Below are 17,974 nucleotides of genomic sequence, written 5' to 3' on the forward strand. Positions count from 1 at the left end.
TTTTCTACTAAGCATAAATATTTATTATTAATAAATAAATATTAAATTTAAATGTAAATTTTCAGTCAGTGGACCGAACTGACAAATACCATTTTTTGAAGGAAAAAAAAAAAAAACCACTTACAGGAATAGGATACAGTTGAAAACAATGTATCTGGAGCAAGGTGGGATTTTCCCCTCCACAGCTAATTTCTTCTCTGGATATGTGTTGGTGGAAAGATTCCCCATAAAATCACATCCAGAAAGTATCTGTGATATGTACAGATTTCCTGATATGTATGTACAATGATGCAATGAAATACACAAAGAGAATATAGTATATAGAAAAGTTCATTAGACTAGGAATCAGATGTCACTCTTGGCTTATTTGTTCATCTTTTGGGGTCTGGTACCTTGGTATGTCACATGATGTCCAGGTGAATGAACACCATATGTCCAACAGGGACAGAAACTTTCTGAGTAATGCTCTCTATAATTGAAATTCGGTCCAGAACGTCCTAGCAATCTCTGGGTCCTATAATTTGGATTCTCTCTCATAAACCTTCTTTGTCAGCCCACAAGCACCTAAAATTAGGATCAGTGAATCACAGAATTTTTAAAACTGGAAAAAACCCTCAGAGATATGCTTCAGAGATATTTTAATAGACCAAAATTGTGACATAATAAGAAAAAGCATTGGTCTTAGTCTTGGAAGCTGGAGTACTTAGGTTTGAAACCTAAGTTTCCTGGAACATTAGTTAATAGAATGGCTCCGATGTATCATTCAACCTCTATGAGCCACAGTCGATTCATCTGTAAAGTCTGGGCATTTTATTGTATTATTGTATAATATTATACACTCCTAGAGAGTTAGAGCTAGAAGGGACTTGAGAAACCATATCATCTAAATGTCTTATTTTACAGATGAAGATGCTCAGAGAGGATAATGGATTTGTTTAAGTTCAGACAGCTATGAAAAGTTGGAGGTGGGATTTGAACACTTGTCCTCTGATTCCTGACCTAGTGTTCTTTCCACTGGACTAGGCCACAGCTACTTCACATTCATACAATATTCTGCAACTTTCCACATGCTTTCACATATCATTGGCGCCTCCCCATCTATCTACTACTTACTACATGGGAAATCATGAGAAAATCATTTCTTCCCATCGAGCCTCTCTTCTCTCTTTTGTAAAATATCTTCTTTGAGATCTCTTCCATTTTTAAAGCTGTGATTCTCATTTTGTATATGAGAGAGAGAGAGGTCTGGAGAAAGCAAGTATCTCTCCAAGACAGTCCTAGATATCCAAGAAATTCTAGATTAGTCAGACCCAGTGCCCTTCAATCTAATTATCTCCCTACCCAATCCAATCACTTCCTACTCTATGCTGCCTCCCTAGGGAGCATAAATATTTGGTATTAATAAATACACATTAAATTTATATATAAATTTTCAACCAGTGGACCAAACTGACCAATACCATTTTTTAAAAGAAAAAACCTCATACAGGAATAGGATACAATTGAGAACATTGTAATCTGGAGCAAGATGGGATTTTCCCCTCCACGGTTAAAGTTCCTCACTGCTAATTTCTTCTCTGGTCTGATTTAGAGGAGAGACAGCGTTGCATAAGGCTGCTTGCCAGCGGAACCGGGCTGTCTGCCAACTCCTGGTGGATGCAGGGGCATCTCTGAGAAAGAGGGATTCCAAGGTAACCTGATGAGTGAGTGGAAACATTCTCCTAGCTGGGCATGGCCACTGGCACCATAATCTTCAGTTGTGCACACAGCTAGGGTATCCTTTCTATGCCCATGGCAGTGCCTGGGGCTTTGGAAAAAAAGGAGGAAAAAATAAAGTGCTTTATTTAGAGAAACAGCAATTTAAATCTATAACCACAAAGAAAGGGTGTGTGTTTGCATAGGTACATTTATAAATCTCCATGTGTGCCTGGCCTTATTTTGGCTAGTCTGTTACCTTGGCTGAGCCCTGGCAGCCAGACTGTGAGGGGAAAGATATCCAATGTCCAAGTATGGAAATGAGGGTCATTCTAGTGGGGTGATGGCATGGGTATGGAGTACTATTACCCTTCAGGGTTGTAGAAGGGAGCATGGGAAGGAAGACAGAGGAATGTGATTCATCATTCAGCCCAATATTTATGTGCTCCAGTGTTCATGGCAAAGAGTTACAATAAGGAACATAGAATATAAGTCCATTTAACATGTTTGTATTAAGTAGCTGCTATAGGCAAAGCATTGTGCTGTGGTTTGAAAAAAAAATAATCTCTGCCCTGAAGGACTCTATATTTTACTCAGTTTTGTGGAGGGGGATAAAAAAATTGACAGAGCAAATACAAAATAATTCATGGATGAGAACTGGGGTGGTATGGTGGTAGAAGAACATTAATAACTAGACCAAAAGAATGGCCCAAACAATGAAAATCAATATTAAATAATAATCCCTTTGTAGTAATTAAAAAGATTCAAGAGACATAATTTCTGGGTAATTTAATTTCTTTATAAATAATGCCAGCATTTTAATAAAAGGATGGTAATTTAGTTATTTCTTTCTTAGACTGCAGACAATCATGGTGGGCTCATATATGCCCATTGGAAGGGGGGGGTATTCCAGAGGTTAGCAATCAACTCTAATTGGTTAAAAATTAATGAAAGAACAAAGGCTGCTCCTGAACTTTGATTATGTCATTTTTTTCTAAGTTGGCTAACCTTGAGCAGTCTATTCAAAGAATTGATTTTCACCCAATCTCAGTGGAGTACAATAGCTGGGTCGCATGGGTGGGTCTGGGTAGAAAAGAAGGTTAACTCAAGGTTCAAAGATTGAGGCCCTAATAAAATGATAAAAGAAAAAGAGGAAAACCTGAATCTCTCCAAATCAATGATTAGCACTTATTCTTTCACCTTGTATGTATGAACAGTTAATTTTTTTTCCCAAAATGCTTGATCATTTTTTATCTCTTGATTTCTACACATATTCTACGAGCTAGATAAGGTATATATTATCCCTACCTTACAGATGAGGAAAGTAAGACATAGATTGAATTTCCAAAAGCACATTTGTAATACACAATAGGTAGATGTAAGGCCAGAGACTAACTTTAGATATTCCTAACTAACTTTCTAAATCCAGCAATGAGTGTAGGGGAAAGGATACTGGATCTGAGGTCAGAGGACCTAAGTTCAAATATTTATTATCTGTGTGTTTCTGGATAAGTCATATAACCTCTTTGAACTTCAAATAATCACCTATAAAATGAGTTTGTTGGATAGATGACCCTTCCCCCTCTAGCTCTATGACCTTCTAAAACTTTTAAGGGAACAAGTGAAGTTTTTGTTTATATTGTGTTGTGTTTGTGAGTATGGAGAAGATCTAAATATTAGAACATTCAATGATGAAGAGAAATACCAGCATTCAGTAGCAAGCAGAGCACTGGTCATCTAACAAGACAGGTAGATAGTTGGGGGATAGTGTCAGTTTGTGGAGGAGTACTAACTTCCCCATCCTAAAAATGTGTGGCGATAAAATAATGATATTGATTTTCTTATGTGGTTCAAGCTATGAAGTCAACCTTATATATTGTAGAGGTGTGTGTGTGTGTGTGTGTGTGTGTGTGTGTGTACACACACACATAACATAAAAATAATTTTATATATATTAAAATGTGAATGTGAACTCCTATTTTTCCTGTGTAGGTGAAAGATGAAATGACCAAAGAAACAAAGGTTTGATTTATTAGGCAATATATATTAATTGGGATTAGATCTCTCCTTCAGTTTAGGATTGGACCCCCAGTACAGGAAGAGACAGATTTTTCTGCATTAAAAACAATCAAATAAGGCCAGTTAAGTTAATAGAAAAATTAAATAAGATACTTTAGCTAATCTGATTTTTAATTGGAGGAAAGATTAGAGACTTTTCAAGTTGGAAGAGGGATAATTAATAGATACAATTCCTTGAAATCAGGAAAAGGTATCCCACTCTCCTCAAGTGTCTGTGGTTAATCTGTATAGGTCCAATTTTCAGGTAATACATAGGGAGTATTTGAGATGTATAATTGTGAGAAAATTCCTTGTATCAATCTTCAAGCCTTGGCTGGGTTTCAGGTCAACATAATCTAAGTCCTTAGTTAAAGGTTTCTAAGCAATATATAGGGGTGGTCTAGCTTCCCAGACATGCAGGATTAGGTTCAAATAATGCAATAAAGTTTTCTCACTGTTCCCACAATTGAATAAAGTTTTCTCACAGGACAGAAATTGGACTGAACCCACTATTGAATAGAAAGAGAACTGAGCTAGCTCCAGAGTTGAGTCACATGATGGAGTCAGTGTGGTTCACTCAATTCCCACTATCACTTGCTACTCCAATTCCCTCAATTCCTTCAGTATTTTTCTATAAATGTGGTTTTTATATGTGCTGCTATTTTACTGAAAGGATAACAAGAATAAGAAATTTAAATGTGACCTTCATGACATCTTGTGAGTAGGAAGTTACAAATGGCAGGGATGAAGAGTAAAAAAGGGAAGTTATGTTAGAAATGTAAGATTAAAGTATTGGATGAGCTAGTTAAGGCTAGTTAGGAAGATTCTCAGTAGAATGGATCTAAAAGTTATGTACTCAGAAAAGGGAGACACAACTTCAAGAAGAAGATGTGCTTGATAAAGGGGAACAACTGGAGTTTAAAGGGAGATAAAACCACCGAGGTGGGCTTCTAGTGGTTATAGGGAGAGAAGATTTGACATAGAACAAATAGGACTCATCAAAGAGACAGTGAGTAAACACATTTAGGATTTAGTTATTAGATAATAAAAAGAACAACCTAGAAAAACTGAATTGAGTAAAGTACTGAAACTGTATCTTTGTCACTTATCCCTATATATAGTTTGAATCTTGAGATTTCTCTGTGTCCACAGTGAAGGGATTCTGTACTCTGACAACTGGAGTGTGTCCTGTCCTGAAGATATATTAGAAGGACACAGAGAAGCACTAAAGGAGAATTATGACCCTCCCAAGGATTTAGACAAAAAAAGGGAAAACCAAAACTCTTTTTTTTTTTTTTTGGTTGCAGTGTAGACAGTTATAGTGAAAATATGGAGGGGGCCCTTTGTTTCGGGGTTATCCTGGGCCCATTTTATCTACATACCTTTAGCTGTTTAAATTTCTCATTACCCAAAATAAGAATGGGGTGGAGGGGGTAAGGGTGATACAATGCGTCCAAGAACTAAACTTTGTTGAAGAGAATAATGAAGAGCTTGAAAGAGAAGATATTACATAAGGAAAATACATTTCTGAAAATTGTATACTTAAGTAAAGAGAGCATCAGACAATATTAAGGAAAAGGGTGAATTGGTTTCCATGGCTGCTCTTCATCTACTTTATGAGCCCTCTTACTGTATTTTGGTTCCAGTTTCTTTTAGATGAACTATGATATAGTTGGAAGAGCAATGCCTCCTTAGAGGCAAAGGAACTAGATTCTGCTTTGTCACTCATTACTTGTATAACCACTACAAAGTTCTTACTTTTTCCATCTGTAAGTTGAGGGGATTAGACTAGATGCCCACAAAGGTACCTTCCAGATCTAGATCTATGATTCTGTTGTTTTCTCTATTTCTCTCTTTTACTGCTCACATTATTAGATAGATGCCCAGTGTATTTGATTTAAATGTTGTCTTCTGACCTTTACTTCTTTTCTTCTCCATATGAAGTCATCAACTCAAGAAACATTTATTAAGCACTTACTATGTGCCAGGCAAATCATTTGTTCCCTCAGAGCTCTGTTATATCACTAATTGGGTCTCATCCACCAAATTAAAATTAGGTATTGATGGTAGATAATACCTCCCAGATAACAATTATATTTGGGGATTTTCATCCATTATTATGTTTCTTTTTAATAAAGGTTATGGAAAATAAGTAAAAGAGAAAGGATAAATAACCCCCTACCAGCTGCTTCTTTTTGCTGTAGATTCAAAATACTCCCAGGCAACTATTGGACTGCACTGGGAACTCCATGGTCTTTTCTTGGAGTTGACTAAAAAAAAAAAAATCCAATTCAAGAACCAAGAGTGTCTAAATGTGTTAGGAGTATTCTAGAGAACTTTAAAATCATTAGAGAAAACTCCTATTCAATCTTCTATGATCTCATCTATCCCCCTTAGCTTTTGTTTATTCCTTCAGAAAGCTGCTAACATTCATTTTCTGAGCAGCTACTGTATGTGGAGCTCTATCCTTGGGTGTTCATCTGATATTCTGCCTTTTGTCCTTGTGTCTTTTTCTTTCCATCTGTAACCCACAGGGCAAGACCCCTCAAGACAGAGCCCAGCAGGCTGGGGACCCAGATTTGGCTTCATACCTAGAAAGTCGTCAGAGCTACAAGATCCTTACCCACGAAGACCTAGAGACTGCAGTTTGACTCAGGTAGAAGGAAGAAGGGAACTCTGGTGAGAATATCGACGATGCCCCTTGGCAATCCGGCAACTCCTGTGGAAGAAACTGATGGAATCAAAGTGTCTATCTTTATCACTCAAGATATCTATCTGAGGACATGCCACCAGTTTCTAAGGGCTACTGAAATGCACCATGAAATACAATAGCCCCAGGGAATGAGGCAGGATTCATGGAGGTTTGTGGAATACCTGGTCCACGAAATTTGATCCTTATTGCTTCCAGCAAGTAGCATGAACTTCTGTGTTCACCTGTATAATTTATTTTAAAGTCAGAAAGGATGTTCCTATAAATGGCACTGCTCCTCTTCCCCTTTTGCACAGAATGGTCCCCCACATCCACACAGCCCTACCACAACTATCTGTCAGTTGGTTTTAAATGGAAAGGATGTCTGTTCTCTTAACAGAAAAGCTTCACAGCTAATGTGGTTTCTGGAAGGACTTTCAAGGAGCCCACAAAGACATGACTGCTTCAGTTTCCTATGACTAAATTCATCTAAAATATTTAGTGACTAGGGAGTATTCTCCCTTTTTTGCATGGGTTCCTCTCTTTCTTTTCCATCTTATGGGAACTGAGAAGTACCTCATGGATTATGTCAATGGGTAGCAGAATTGGGTTCTGATAAATCTCTAAGCTAGAGTGAGGTAGCATGAAAATATGTGGGTTTAATTATGTGGTCAGTGAGCAGGGCTCGGGGCACCTTACTAAGGTACTCAGAGTGGTAGATTGGGGATCCTGGTCTCTGTCCAATGTAACAAAGGAATGATTCAGCTTGGGCTTTTTTAATAGCTGAGTACTGCCTATGTATAGCCATTTTTGCCTTCTGGTGCAATGGAATTGAAGGATGGATGGAACAAAGGCAGACAGTTGGCATATCTATCTACTTCTAAAAGCTACAGCAAAAAATTGGGGGGAAGCAGATAATCATGAGTTTGGAAATGGTGGGAACAGGGAATGGAATATTGTGGCAGACTTTATTTCCAGACATTTCTGAAAATAGAGAACAGGCCTGTTTCATGGAGAGGTTTGACCTAAAGCACTGGGAAAGAAAAATTACAATTTCTAAGAAGACTCATTTAAGCAAAATGGCAGCCATTGGTCTTCTAACCAGTGCTACCCTAACCTACCATCCTGGGTACAGTAGTCTTAAGGAGTCTACTGTTAGGTATCTCCTCCAGCTTTTAGGTTTTTTTAATTGCTCTATTCCAAACATATTGCCCCCCCCCCAAAGTGAAAGAACTACAGCCTCTGTAACTTCTCTTTCTGTTTTACTGTCACAATTTGGCAATATCCAAGTTTCTTTTTTCCACACTGCATGTCAGGTACCAAAGTGGCATCTTTAATTCTCTTGGCTCAATGTTGGCACCATTAACAACCTCATTTTCCAGGAAAGAAGAAGCATTTTGCATCCCTTTCTCTTCCTTTTCTTTCCCACAACCTGTCACTGGAGAGATCTTAGAAGGAGGGTGCATGACAGTGTTGCTTTCATCAGTGGAGTAGGGCTGTTCCATCTCTGCCACCTTAGCTCATTCTGCGCACACAGATCTCTGTAGGTTTATACTGATCAGGATTTTAACACTCATTAGAGCCCATGAAAACACCTATGGTTTTGGGGCAAACACTCTTGGGTTTGCTTCTGTATAAGCTACAGACATGGAATGGTTCTAATTCCTTTACTGGGTGTGCAAAGAGTTTGCTACTGCCTAAAAGTGACCCTGTTTTAGTCCCCATTCCATCCCCTCTCATTGGACATGAATAAAGTGTTTTCCTAGTGTTTCTGCATGTGAACTTAAATTATCGTCTTTCTATTGTTTACTTACAGGTCCAGTGGTGATGCATTGATCCACTGGTTATTTGAATCACATTTTGATTATATATCACAAATTTCAAGTACAGAATAAATGCATTATGTAAAATAGGGATTATCCCAAATTAGTTGGTGATTATAACCTTAATCTCCCTTCAAATTGCATCATTGGCATTATTTCAACCTGGGAGAAACAGGAAGGTTGTGAATGATTTATTTCTATTTATCAGCCTTTACAAATCGAGATTGGGGAGGATGAATGGAGAAATTGTAGTAAAATATTTCCAGAAGCTGGAAAAAATTACTACAAAAGAATTGAATCCCTGGTGCTTCTCTGCTATTAGTTTTTCAATTGGTAAGTCTGTAATAAAAAGGGAGTGATGAAAAATATAATCCAGTCGTAAAACCAGTTTTGAATCTGGCTTTAGAGGATGCACTTGGCAATGTACTTGCTCCCATAACTAGCAGTGCTCTGTGTGTGTGTGTGTGTGTGTGTGTGTGTGTGTGTGTGTGTGTGTTTTTCAGGTTTGTAGTGAGTTCTGACTACTGAGTGTCTGAAACTATTCCATGAGTGACTCGCAAACAGCTTCTTCATAAGTAAAGGATATAAGTGACTAAAGACAGCCCCAGTTCTAGAAGGAAAAAAGTTTTTGTTGTGAAAACTAAATGAAATATGGACTTCTAGGAGGCCCTGGGATCTTCAGAAAATGTTCTTTATGCAACTAAATGCAAACATATTATGATTCCATCTTATATAGTTGAGGAAATATTTATTTATTCCCTTCCACAATCAACTCTAGGATTAGGTTTTCCAAGCAAACATGTAAGAAAGCCCCAATTTTAATATGACCATATCATTAAATTAACCTTCAGTGGTACACTTTGATTTATTTCATTAGTATAAGGAAGTTCTTCATTGGGAATTTTCTCTACCAATACAAGTTGATTCTTTCTTTACAATATATAGTCTTAGAGGAATAGAGAACTGAGAAGTTAAATCACTTGTCTAGAATTGCACAGACTGTATGTATTCATCAGACCTTGAATTCAGGGCTTTCTTGCTCCAAAACCATTTCTCCATTTCACCATGCTGTCTCTAACTTTCCATGGCATTTGTTCAGTTGGACAAATGGGTGTATCATAATACAATGAAACCTTATGATTCAAGAATTTACCACTCATTGCTTAAGTATCTACATTCTCTAAGATGGGATATGTGTCAAATGCCCAGGCAAAACTAACTCCACTTCCCTGGAAACCCATTTAAAGCTTAATTTAAAAGGTACACACCTATAAAAATGACATTTCCCCAAAAGCAGAGAGACAAGTCCTTTGGATGGCTCCAAATGCTGCTGGTATCACTTTGTGGTTTGTGTTCTAAGAGTCTTTCCTGTGGTGGCCTTATCAGCTCCTAAGTTCCATTTTTAGCTTGGACTAGAAGGAGAGTTGAGAAATAGGCTGTTTATTCAAATACAACTTTATATAACTTTGAAGTGATGTTAGCTATTTTTGCAGCTTCTTGTTCCGGTATTGCACATTTAAGAAATAGAACCCAATGATATTGTATTTTTTCACATCTCTAGGGACAGGATAAAGGACAGAGCTGAGTGAGCAGGCAGGCAAGAAGGAAATGGACACAACAGGCAGAGAATTTTCAATGGAAAGTTCTATTTACCTACATAAGTGATGAGAAGTCGGAACAAAAGCCAGCCTTCAAGTGAATAGCTTCACTGGCCACATTGAAACAAATTGAAAATATCATTGCCCTCAAACTTTGCCTGATAACTGGATTTGGTGTTATGAAAACTCTAATATGTTATTTAGCCCTGAAAAGGATGGCTTTGCCTAGAGCACTTCTGAAGCTTATTCACTAGAAGCCATGCAATACCCATATGTGAGGACATTTGGGGTTTCAGCCTATATTGATTTAGAAAAGAAATGAAAAGGCCATAATAAAGTCAAGATGTTACTAGTGCTGGATGGCATTGCCTTGGTTATGGCCTCCAAATCAAACAGCTAAGCTTCTAATATGTGTGGTTAAATCAGAGACAAACATTTTTCCGTTCAGCTATGACATTTTAAAATATATTAAACTAACTAATTATTACCATCATATAGCATTACTATATTTAAATAGCTTATTAAAAATTTAGATCAAGATATAGAGAAATGCAAATACCCAAGTAAAATTTAATAGCTTTCTTACTACCTACCAATTATTCTCTTTCACAGCTTAATCCAACCTTCTTCATTTTCCTCAGACCCTGAATCTCTACTTGAGTTGAGAAACTCTTAGGGGTTGTGTAACACTTAAGTACCTTTGGCTAACTAACTTCTTTGCATCAGATCTCTTTTCAGGTGACTTCCTTGCAGTGTGTGATCTTCTGTGTATTGTGAGAACCCAAAATGATTATTTATACCTTAAAATTTAAAGAGTGTTACCTTTTCACAGCTCAAACTATTTACACTATTTAGCCTATTAAATAAAGGAGGGACAGGTCTAGCTGGCCTATTTGACATCCCTGGTTATATAGATGATATTGTGCTTTCTTACATCTTACTGCTTACCATAACAAAGCAGAAAGGGAAGTCAAAGTTATATAGGATCCCATGATCATTTTTTTCCTAATCACTCATTTTCCTGTCACCCAACTCCTGAATCTAAGCTCCTGCTCTCATCAATCACCTATCAAGTTGCTTATCAATAAATACACAGCTAAAGTTTCCCTTGAAAACTATCACTTACAAAGTCAATTTATCTCAGCTCCCTTATAAAGGATACTAATCAACTCAGAATATAACTTTAAAAACATAACTAAGAAGATAACTTCTTAGAGATATATTTTTCCTTATAACATATCAGTAATGTGATATACACCAAATGTCCAAGTATCATATATTTATATATCATCCTCAGTAAAAGGAAAGCAGTTATTTTCTGTGTCAAATAAATTTCACACGTATGCTTATGATTACTGAGGTATCTGTAATCACTCATTGTAGTTATGGCGTCCAAAGAAAACTCAGAGCATGTAAAGTTCAATTTCTTCAAGAGAAAACTCCTCATTCTTTTTACTTCCCAAATTAGATAATTCCTTTTGTTTCAAGAGGAGGGCTGGCTACCATGGGATGAATATTTTTGGCTGTGATTATGGATGAACTAGAAAAAAAAAGCTGCAAACAATTTTGTACTTCACAGTGACTGGCACATAGTAGTTGTTTATTAATGTTAATTGAATTGAATTGAGTCTCTTACTGCTCCAAATTAAATCAGTCATATATATATATATATATATGAAAAATTCAATTTATATTTTCCAAATGAATAATATATTATAGTAAATTACTCAATGCTTTGAGTGAACCAGAAAAAAAAAGCAGATGACCTTGTTTCTGTCCCTAGCAGATAGTTGGAGAGATAACTACACATATGAAAGTTAGCAATGATAATCACCATAGGACAACCAAAGCTTTTCCTAAGGATATAATATCATAATTCCTATCAAAAGTGAATGAATTTTCTGTGGCTTGCCTCAAGGTACATTAGTGTGACATGTTATAGCTACACATGCTTGCCATCTGTCATCATATCAACCCCATGGTGCTGCTCTCTCAGGCAACAGCTATGCTCTCTGGAAAGATTGTACCCTCAGTGAGACTACCCTCCAACACTCTTTAGGTCACAGTGCTCTTTCATTTGTGTCCCTAATTATCCTCTGTAATATCAGAGGTGACACTTAAATCCAAGTCTTCCTGGCTCCAAGGCTAGCTCTTTATCCACTGTGACAAACTACCTCTTCTATATAATGACATATATTATACAAATGCCAAGTGGAAGAGAAGAACACAAAGGCTGAAGTAATCAGGGAAGGGAGTGGTCATTATGTTATTTCTTAAAGATAGGATTTTAATAAGTGAAATAGAATTAAATTAGTTTGTGGTTTTTCATGTAAAACAGAGAATAGATTTAGCAAAGTATGAAATAAGGAGCTCTTGAATGTTTCTGTTGAGTAAATCAATATGTGAGCAGAGCATCAGTGGGAAATGATTCATACTGGGGAAACCACAAAGAAGTAGGACAAGAATGAGGTAATGTTGTCCTGGACTGAGGTGATAGCATTGGGAGTAAAGAGGAAAAGATGGATATGAAAACTTTCAAAGTAGAAAGCAGCAGCATTCATCGACTAACCTTGAGGATAGAGAAAAACAATAAGTCAAAGTTGATTCTCCAAGGATTTAATCCTAAATCCCCGGAATTTTACTTATGCCACTGACAGAGGAGAGAGAGAGAGAGAGAGAGAGAGAGAGAGAGAGAGAGAGAGAGAGAGAGAGAGAGAGCAAGAGGAAGGGAGAAAGAACCAGAAAGCTAAGAAAGTGGACCTTAGGGAATGGCTACAATTAGAACATGAAAGAAGGAAGAAAAGCAATGAAGCAAATAAAACAATTATGAAGAAATATAAAAAGAGTAAGGACAGAGCAGAGAAGAAGAAGGAAATAAAGAAGAAAAAAGGAAGAAGAAAGAAGAGGAGGAGGAAGAGAAGAAAGAGGAGGATTCAGCAAAGATGTCAAGGAAAACGTTCTACTATTCTACTTATACTTTTAAAATATCACCCTATCATACCTCAAAACTTGCATAGCTACCTCTTTCACCACACATTCATGCAAACTACAAATATTTCTTATTATTTTTGAACCTTTGATGAATCTGTAATTTCATTAGAATGAATATTCCTCCCAATGGATAGAAATTATAAGTTTTCCACATCTCCTAATCCTATGTGATTTTCATCCATGTCTCATGTCCTTTGTAACTGCTCCAGAGAGAACTCCCTTATGTTGGTACTGTTTCATTGGTTCTTTTACTTCATTGTATTTATCTGTATTATGAGAAAGAAGCCCTGAAATTCATTGGAAGATGGAGACATTAAAATTCCTAATTGTGTTTTTTAAAAACAATGGACTAAGAATGGAATAAATATTTCTTTTAGAACTGAAAATCAGGCATTGGAAGAAGATCAAACATTGAGAATACCAATAGTTGTTATGCTGAATAAAATCTTCCCTTCTTTCTGCCTTGCTTCAATGCATAAAAAAAAAGGCAATTGGGTAGGAATGAGGGTTATTTTTTCATTTCACATATTATGATGGTTAATAAATTATTGGATGTCCAACTCTTTGGTTATAAAATACTACATTATTAGAGAGATCCTTCATTAGATGAGGCAGAAGTTGCCACTAGGCTTATACTTAAAGCCTTTCCAGCCTCCTATGATCTATTAGACTTAGGTGGTACTTAACATGGGGTTCCAAGTTTAGATAAATAATAGAGATAGCTATACGTGTGTATATCTCTATATTTATGCATATATACACAGAGAGTTATCTCTATATATTCCTGATATAGGATGTACTATTTTCTTGGTGGCTGAAACATAAATTGTTCTGAAAGTTTCCCCACTTCAACCTTTTTCTTATTTTAAAAAGAAAGTGTGGTCAAATGCTGTTAAAACTCCCATGGATATAGAATACTATACTTTCCATAATCAAGAAAAAGGATTCCCCAAACAGTAGAGACTTGCTGATTACTTATCAAGAATAGCAAGCATAGGTTGAATTAGATACTTTCTAGGGATCTAATCTTTGGGGATACCTTCAATCTCTGAGATACAATAAGTCTTTAAAAGCAATCCTTATATAATCACATTGTCGTCTTTTCCCCAAAAGATAGCCAGTTACACACACACACACATACACACACACACACACACACACACACACTTTTAACAGTTCAGTTAATGAGGGAATTGCTTAATTTTTCTTTAGAGAAAATTGGTTGGGAACAGGGACCAAGAAATTTTGATGTCAAACTTTTATCATCATATAGTTTTTCAAGACCCTAAATAGTCTTTAAAAATCATCTGATCCAAACAACTCATTATATAAATGAGGAAAGTGAAACTTATTTGCATTTAATGATTTATCTGAAGCCATAACAGCTAGCTGGAAGTTGGAGCTTGAAATCTCCTCTTCTAAAGCCTAATCTAAGATTGAACCATATTGATTTGATGCTTTTGACTTTTCTTCTCAATTTTGTGCTGTTTATGTAAGGATTCATATGAATTTAAGAGACCATATTTATATTCCAATTATTCTGAACCCGTGGAAATGAATTAGTGCCTTTAACAATAGTTCTCTACTTTTTTGTATGTATACCCAACTGATTTTTCATGAAGAACACCCAGCTTTCACCTTCTCAATCTTCTGTATTATAGGAAGGATGTCCTGAAGCGTATGAGAAAAGAAAAGTTCCTAATTGATCTTCTTTTTTTAAGGGTCTAAGAATATACTAACTATTGCTGTTAACATTTTATTATGAGATTTACACTCTTATACATTTCTTAGCTAAGGCAAAGTAGACACATGCATTGCTCACTTTCCACAATGGAAATTCTTTATTTTCACCCTCAGATTTAAGATTTACACACACACACACACACACACACACACACACACACACACACATCAAGTATCAGGGAAAAATCATTCTGAAAGGAATCTGGGGGCCAGAAAATTTAAATGGAAGAATGAAAAATGCATTGGAACATATGCCATCATCTGCCCACAATTCAATCCATATAAAATCGGGAACAACGAGAATCTAACATAAAAGGAGATATTTATGTCCATGGATTGGCTCAGAATTTTGTATTCTCCAAAATTAAAAGTGAATAAGAAACAAAGATTAGGTTGATGATTTGACTGGTTTATGATCTAAATGCAGCATCTTCTCTGCAATTTCTAGTCCTAGACAGTTAATTTTAGTAGTGGTATCAAACTTGAAAAAAAAAAGGGGGCCACTAAACTATACAGAAGAATCCTTGTAAGCTGTATAGTAATTTATAAAACCTTATTGTAGCATTATGTCTTATTGTTTTTAAATTTGTCTTGTCAAATATTTCAAATTATATTTTTATCTGGCCCAGGTTACACTTGGTTTGCCACAAGGTTTGGTGTGTGATACTTCTAACCTAGAATACTGCATAATTAAGTGATTTACTCAAGAGTCACATCTGTAATATGTACCACAGGAATGGTCATGGGCAGTTCTTCCTGACTTCAAAGCCAGTTTTCTAGTCACTAAGCCACATTTTATATCTCTCACAGGTCTGAAATACCTTCTGCAATGACCCATATTCTTAATTCTAGACAGAATCTGTAGCATTGTAAACACCTACTTAATACATTCTCAGGAAATTTTTAGCCATTGGCTATAGTTACTATGAGATGGCCTATTTCCAGGAATAGTTAGATGGCACAGTGGATAGAGCACCAGCTCTGGAGTCAGGAGGACCTCCTCAACTATTTGACATTTACTAGGTATGTGACCCTGGGCAAGTCACTTAACCTAAATTGCCTTGCTCAAAAAAGGGGTTGTGTGAGAGACAACTATTTCCAATTCTATGATTAAGTGCATTGAGAAATGACTTGTGCAAGCTCCCAGAAGTAGCTATGGTCAGAATTCAGAGTTGAGCAAGACAGTGAAAACACCTTTTTCAGATCTAGGTTCTTTCAACAAGAGCATCTGTCATCCAAGATGTAATAAAAAAGTTAGATAGAAAATTATAAATAAGATTACAGGTTAGGAGGTGATTCAGATTTTAATTTGACTTCTTGTATCTTCTGCTACCTTGTTTTATAAAGCTCATGATCTTTACAGATTTTAAATCTTTAGTCCTTTTGGTTATTTATATTTTAGTCTAACTGTAGTTACTGAAGCAATAAGTCTTTTTTTGTTTGTTTTTTTGCTATTGTTTGTTTATTTGTTTTTTTTTTTAATTCTCTGAAATTGTGTCACAATCCATGGGGATTATTTTCTTTCAGGGTGCTTCTCCTAAAACTCTGAAATTTGTGTTTCCATTCCTGCCACTGTTTCCCCTATGTGATGAGTTTTCTAAGAAAGTAAACACAATCTTAAGCTTTATTTACATAAAGAAAGGTTTCCTAGAAGTCACATCTTTCTCACCATAGAATTGGCTACTTTTTATGAAATGATGAGTTTCATTATAATTTCTGAAAGAGACTTAATGACTATCCAGTAGACTTACTTTGGAAGTGATTCCTATAATTATTGGAGGGCTAGAGTAGATGATCTTTGATAAATAAAAATTCTGTCATTTTAAAAAAGGCTTAGGATTCTGTGATGAATCATTTTTCCTATACTCTAAGGACATGTGATTGTATTTGTGTGAACAGTCACCTCACTAATTGCTGCCCCTTTATGCCTTAATACACTGTCTTTGTGAGTTCTTGAAGCCAGAAACATTTATCATTCATGCCATGATGAAACTCATTCTTAGTGGAGGAGATAATGATGGACCCCATTTTTAGTGCCTAAAATTTTAGATCTACAAGAGATTTGAGAAATCATTTAGTGCACCTCTTATTTTATGGATCCAAACTTAAGATTTGGAGAGATGAAGATATTTTTCAAAGGTCTTACAATTACTAGCAGATCTGGGATTAGAACTGCAAAATCCTGAATTCCCATATAAAGTGGTAAGATGTATGATGACAATGAATTCAATCTTGCTAAATATTCCCCAAATGTCCGGGCAGCCATCTCACTGGATCACAAAACTTGAACTGACTCCGTCCTCATATACTTATTCTCTCCCTAGGTACTTGTCAACACTAGTCATTTCTCTAGACATTGGTTCAATCCTTTCCCCCCCTCTTTCTCTCTAACTGGAGTAAATCATCTTACTCACCTGCTGTGGGAAAGATGGTCATTGATATAGAGCCTGAGATGGGAAAGAGAGTAATCACAATACCATCATCAATAAACAAACTGATATTTTGGCAGTGCTAGAGGATGGCAAGAAAAATTAAAATTAATTAAAGATACTAAGAGAACAATACTAGAAAGCATTTTACATTCTTTTTCTTCTTCTCACTCTCCCAACTTTGTCCATGCCATCTACATTCATCTATGTATATCTTGAACATGCCCTATAATTAACAATTTCAAATTCTCATGGAGGCTAAAGTCAAAATCCCATAGAAAGGAAGGTAAAAATCTACTACATTTCTCGTACTTTTGCCAGGTTTGCCTTATCTCACAAGCAGATGCTTAGTTATTTGCTAGAGCTAACAGTGAATCATATTGCTCATAGAATTTATCAATGTAGCTCTGGGTGTTTTCCTAGGAAAGAGGGTCTCCGACAATATATCTCTATGACATTGCTCCATGATGTACTGTCTCTGGGACACAAATTGAATTTTGATCATAATGAAATGGATGCAAGGAAAATTAGTAGAGATAACATAGATTTTTTTACAAAGGGTTATAGTCTTCAGTTTAGAGAAGGTGATCTTAGAACTCTTAAATCAGAACATAAAAGAATCAAGGGAAATTGTGAGTCTGTGTATTTCATGAATGAAAGAGAAGGTCTAAAGTGATTAAAGTCCCCATTTTTTGCCCCCCTCCCTGAAAAGAGAAGATCAGAAAGAGATTGGTTCCCTCAGGAAAGACATGTACAATTTTATTCTATGTAGATGTTTCATGACTATCCAGAGTTCCCATGCTTTTTCACATCCTCATTCTCAAAGGCTATATCTGTACCAGGAGTTGCAATGATGTCATAAAGGGTTCTTTCATGCTTTCTAATCCTACTGTCTCACCCTTTTAATAGTCATGCTACTATAAAGCTGCCAGCTGGCAGGTGGAGTCC

General features: G+C 36.2%; 1 protein-coding gene across 2 annotated transcripts in view; it reads left to right on the plus strand.

Annotated features, from left to right (window-relative positions):
• DGKI (diacylglycerol kinase iota) overlaps nt 1-8,230 on the plus strand; it is a 565,471-nt gene extending 557,241 nt beyond the window's left edge. For both annotated transcript variants that reach the window (XM_051961507.1, XM_051961508.1), the window contains 2 exons: nt 1,592-1,691; nt 6,288-8,230. In XM_051961507.1, coding sequence (XP_051817467.1) covers nt 1,592-1,691; nt 6,288-6,404 — 217 coding nt within the window. In that variant the 3' untranslated portion in view covers nt 6,405-8,230. The remainder of the gene's footprint in view (nt 1-1,591; nt 1,692-6,287) is intronic.
• Nucleotides 8,231-17,974: the final 9,744 nt, after the last annotated feature.

Source organism: Antechinus flavipes, chromosome 5 (assembly GCF_016432865.1).
Source record: "Antechinus flavipes isolate AdamAnt ecotype Samford, QLD, Australia chromosome 5, AdamAnt_v2, whole genome shotgun sequence".
Classification (NCBI taxonomy): Eukaryota; Metazoa; Chordata; class Mammalia; order Dasyuromorphia; family Dasyuridae; genus Antechinus; species Antechinus flavipes.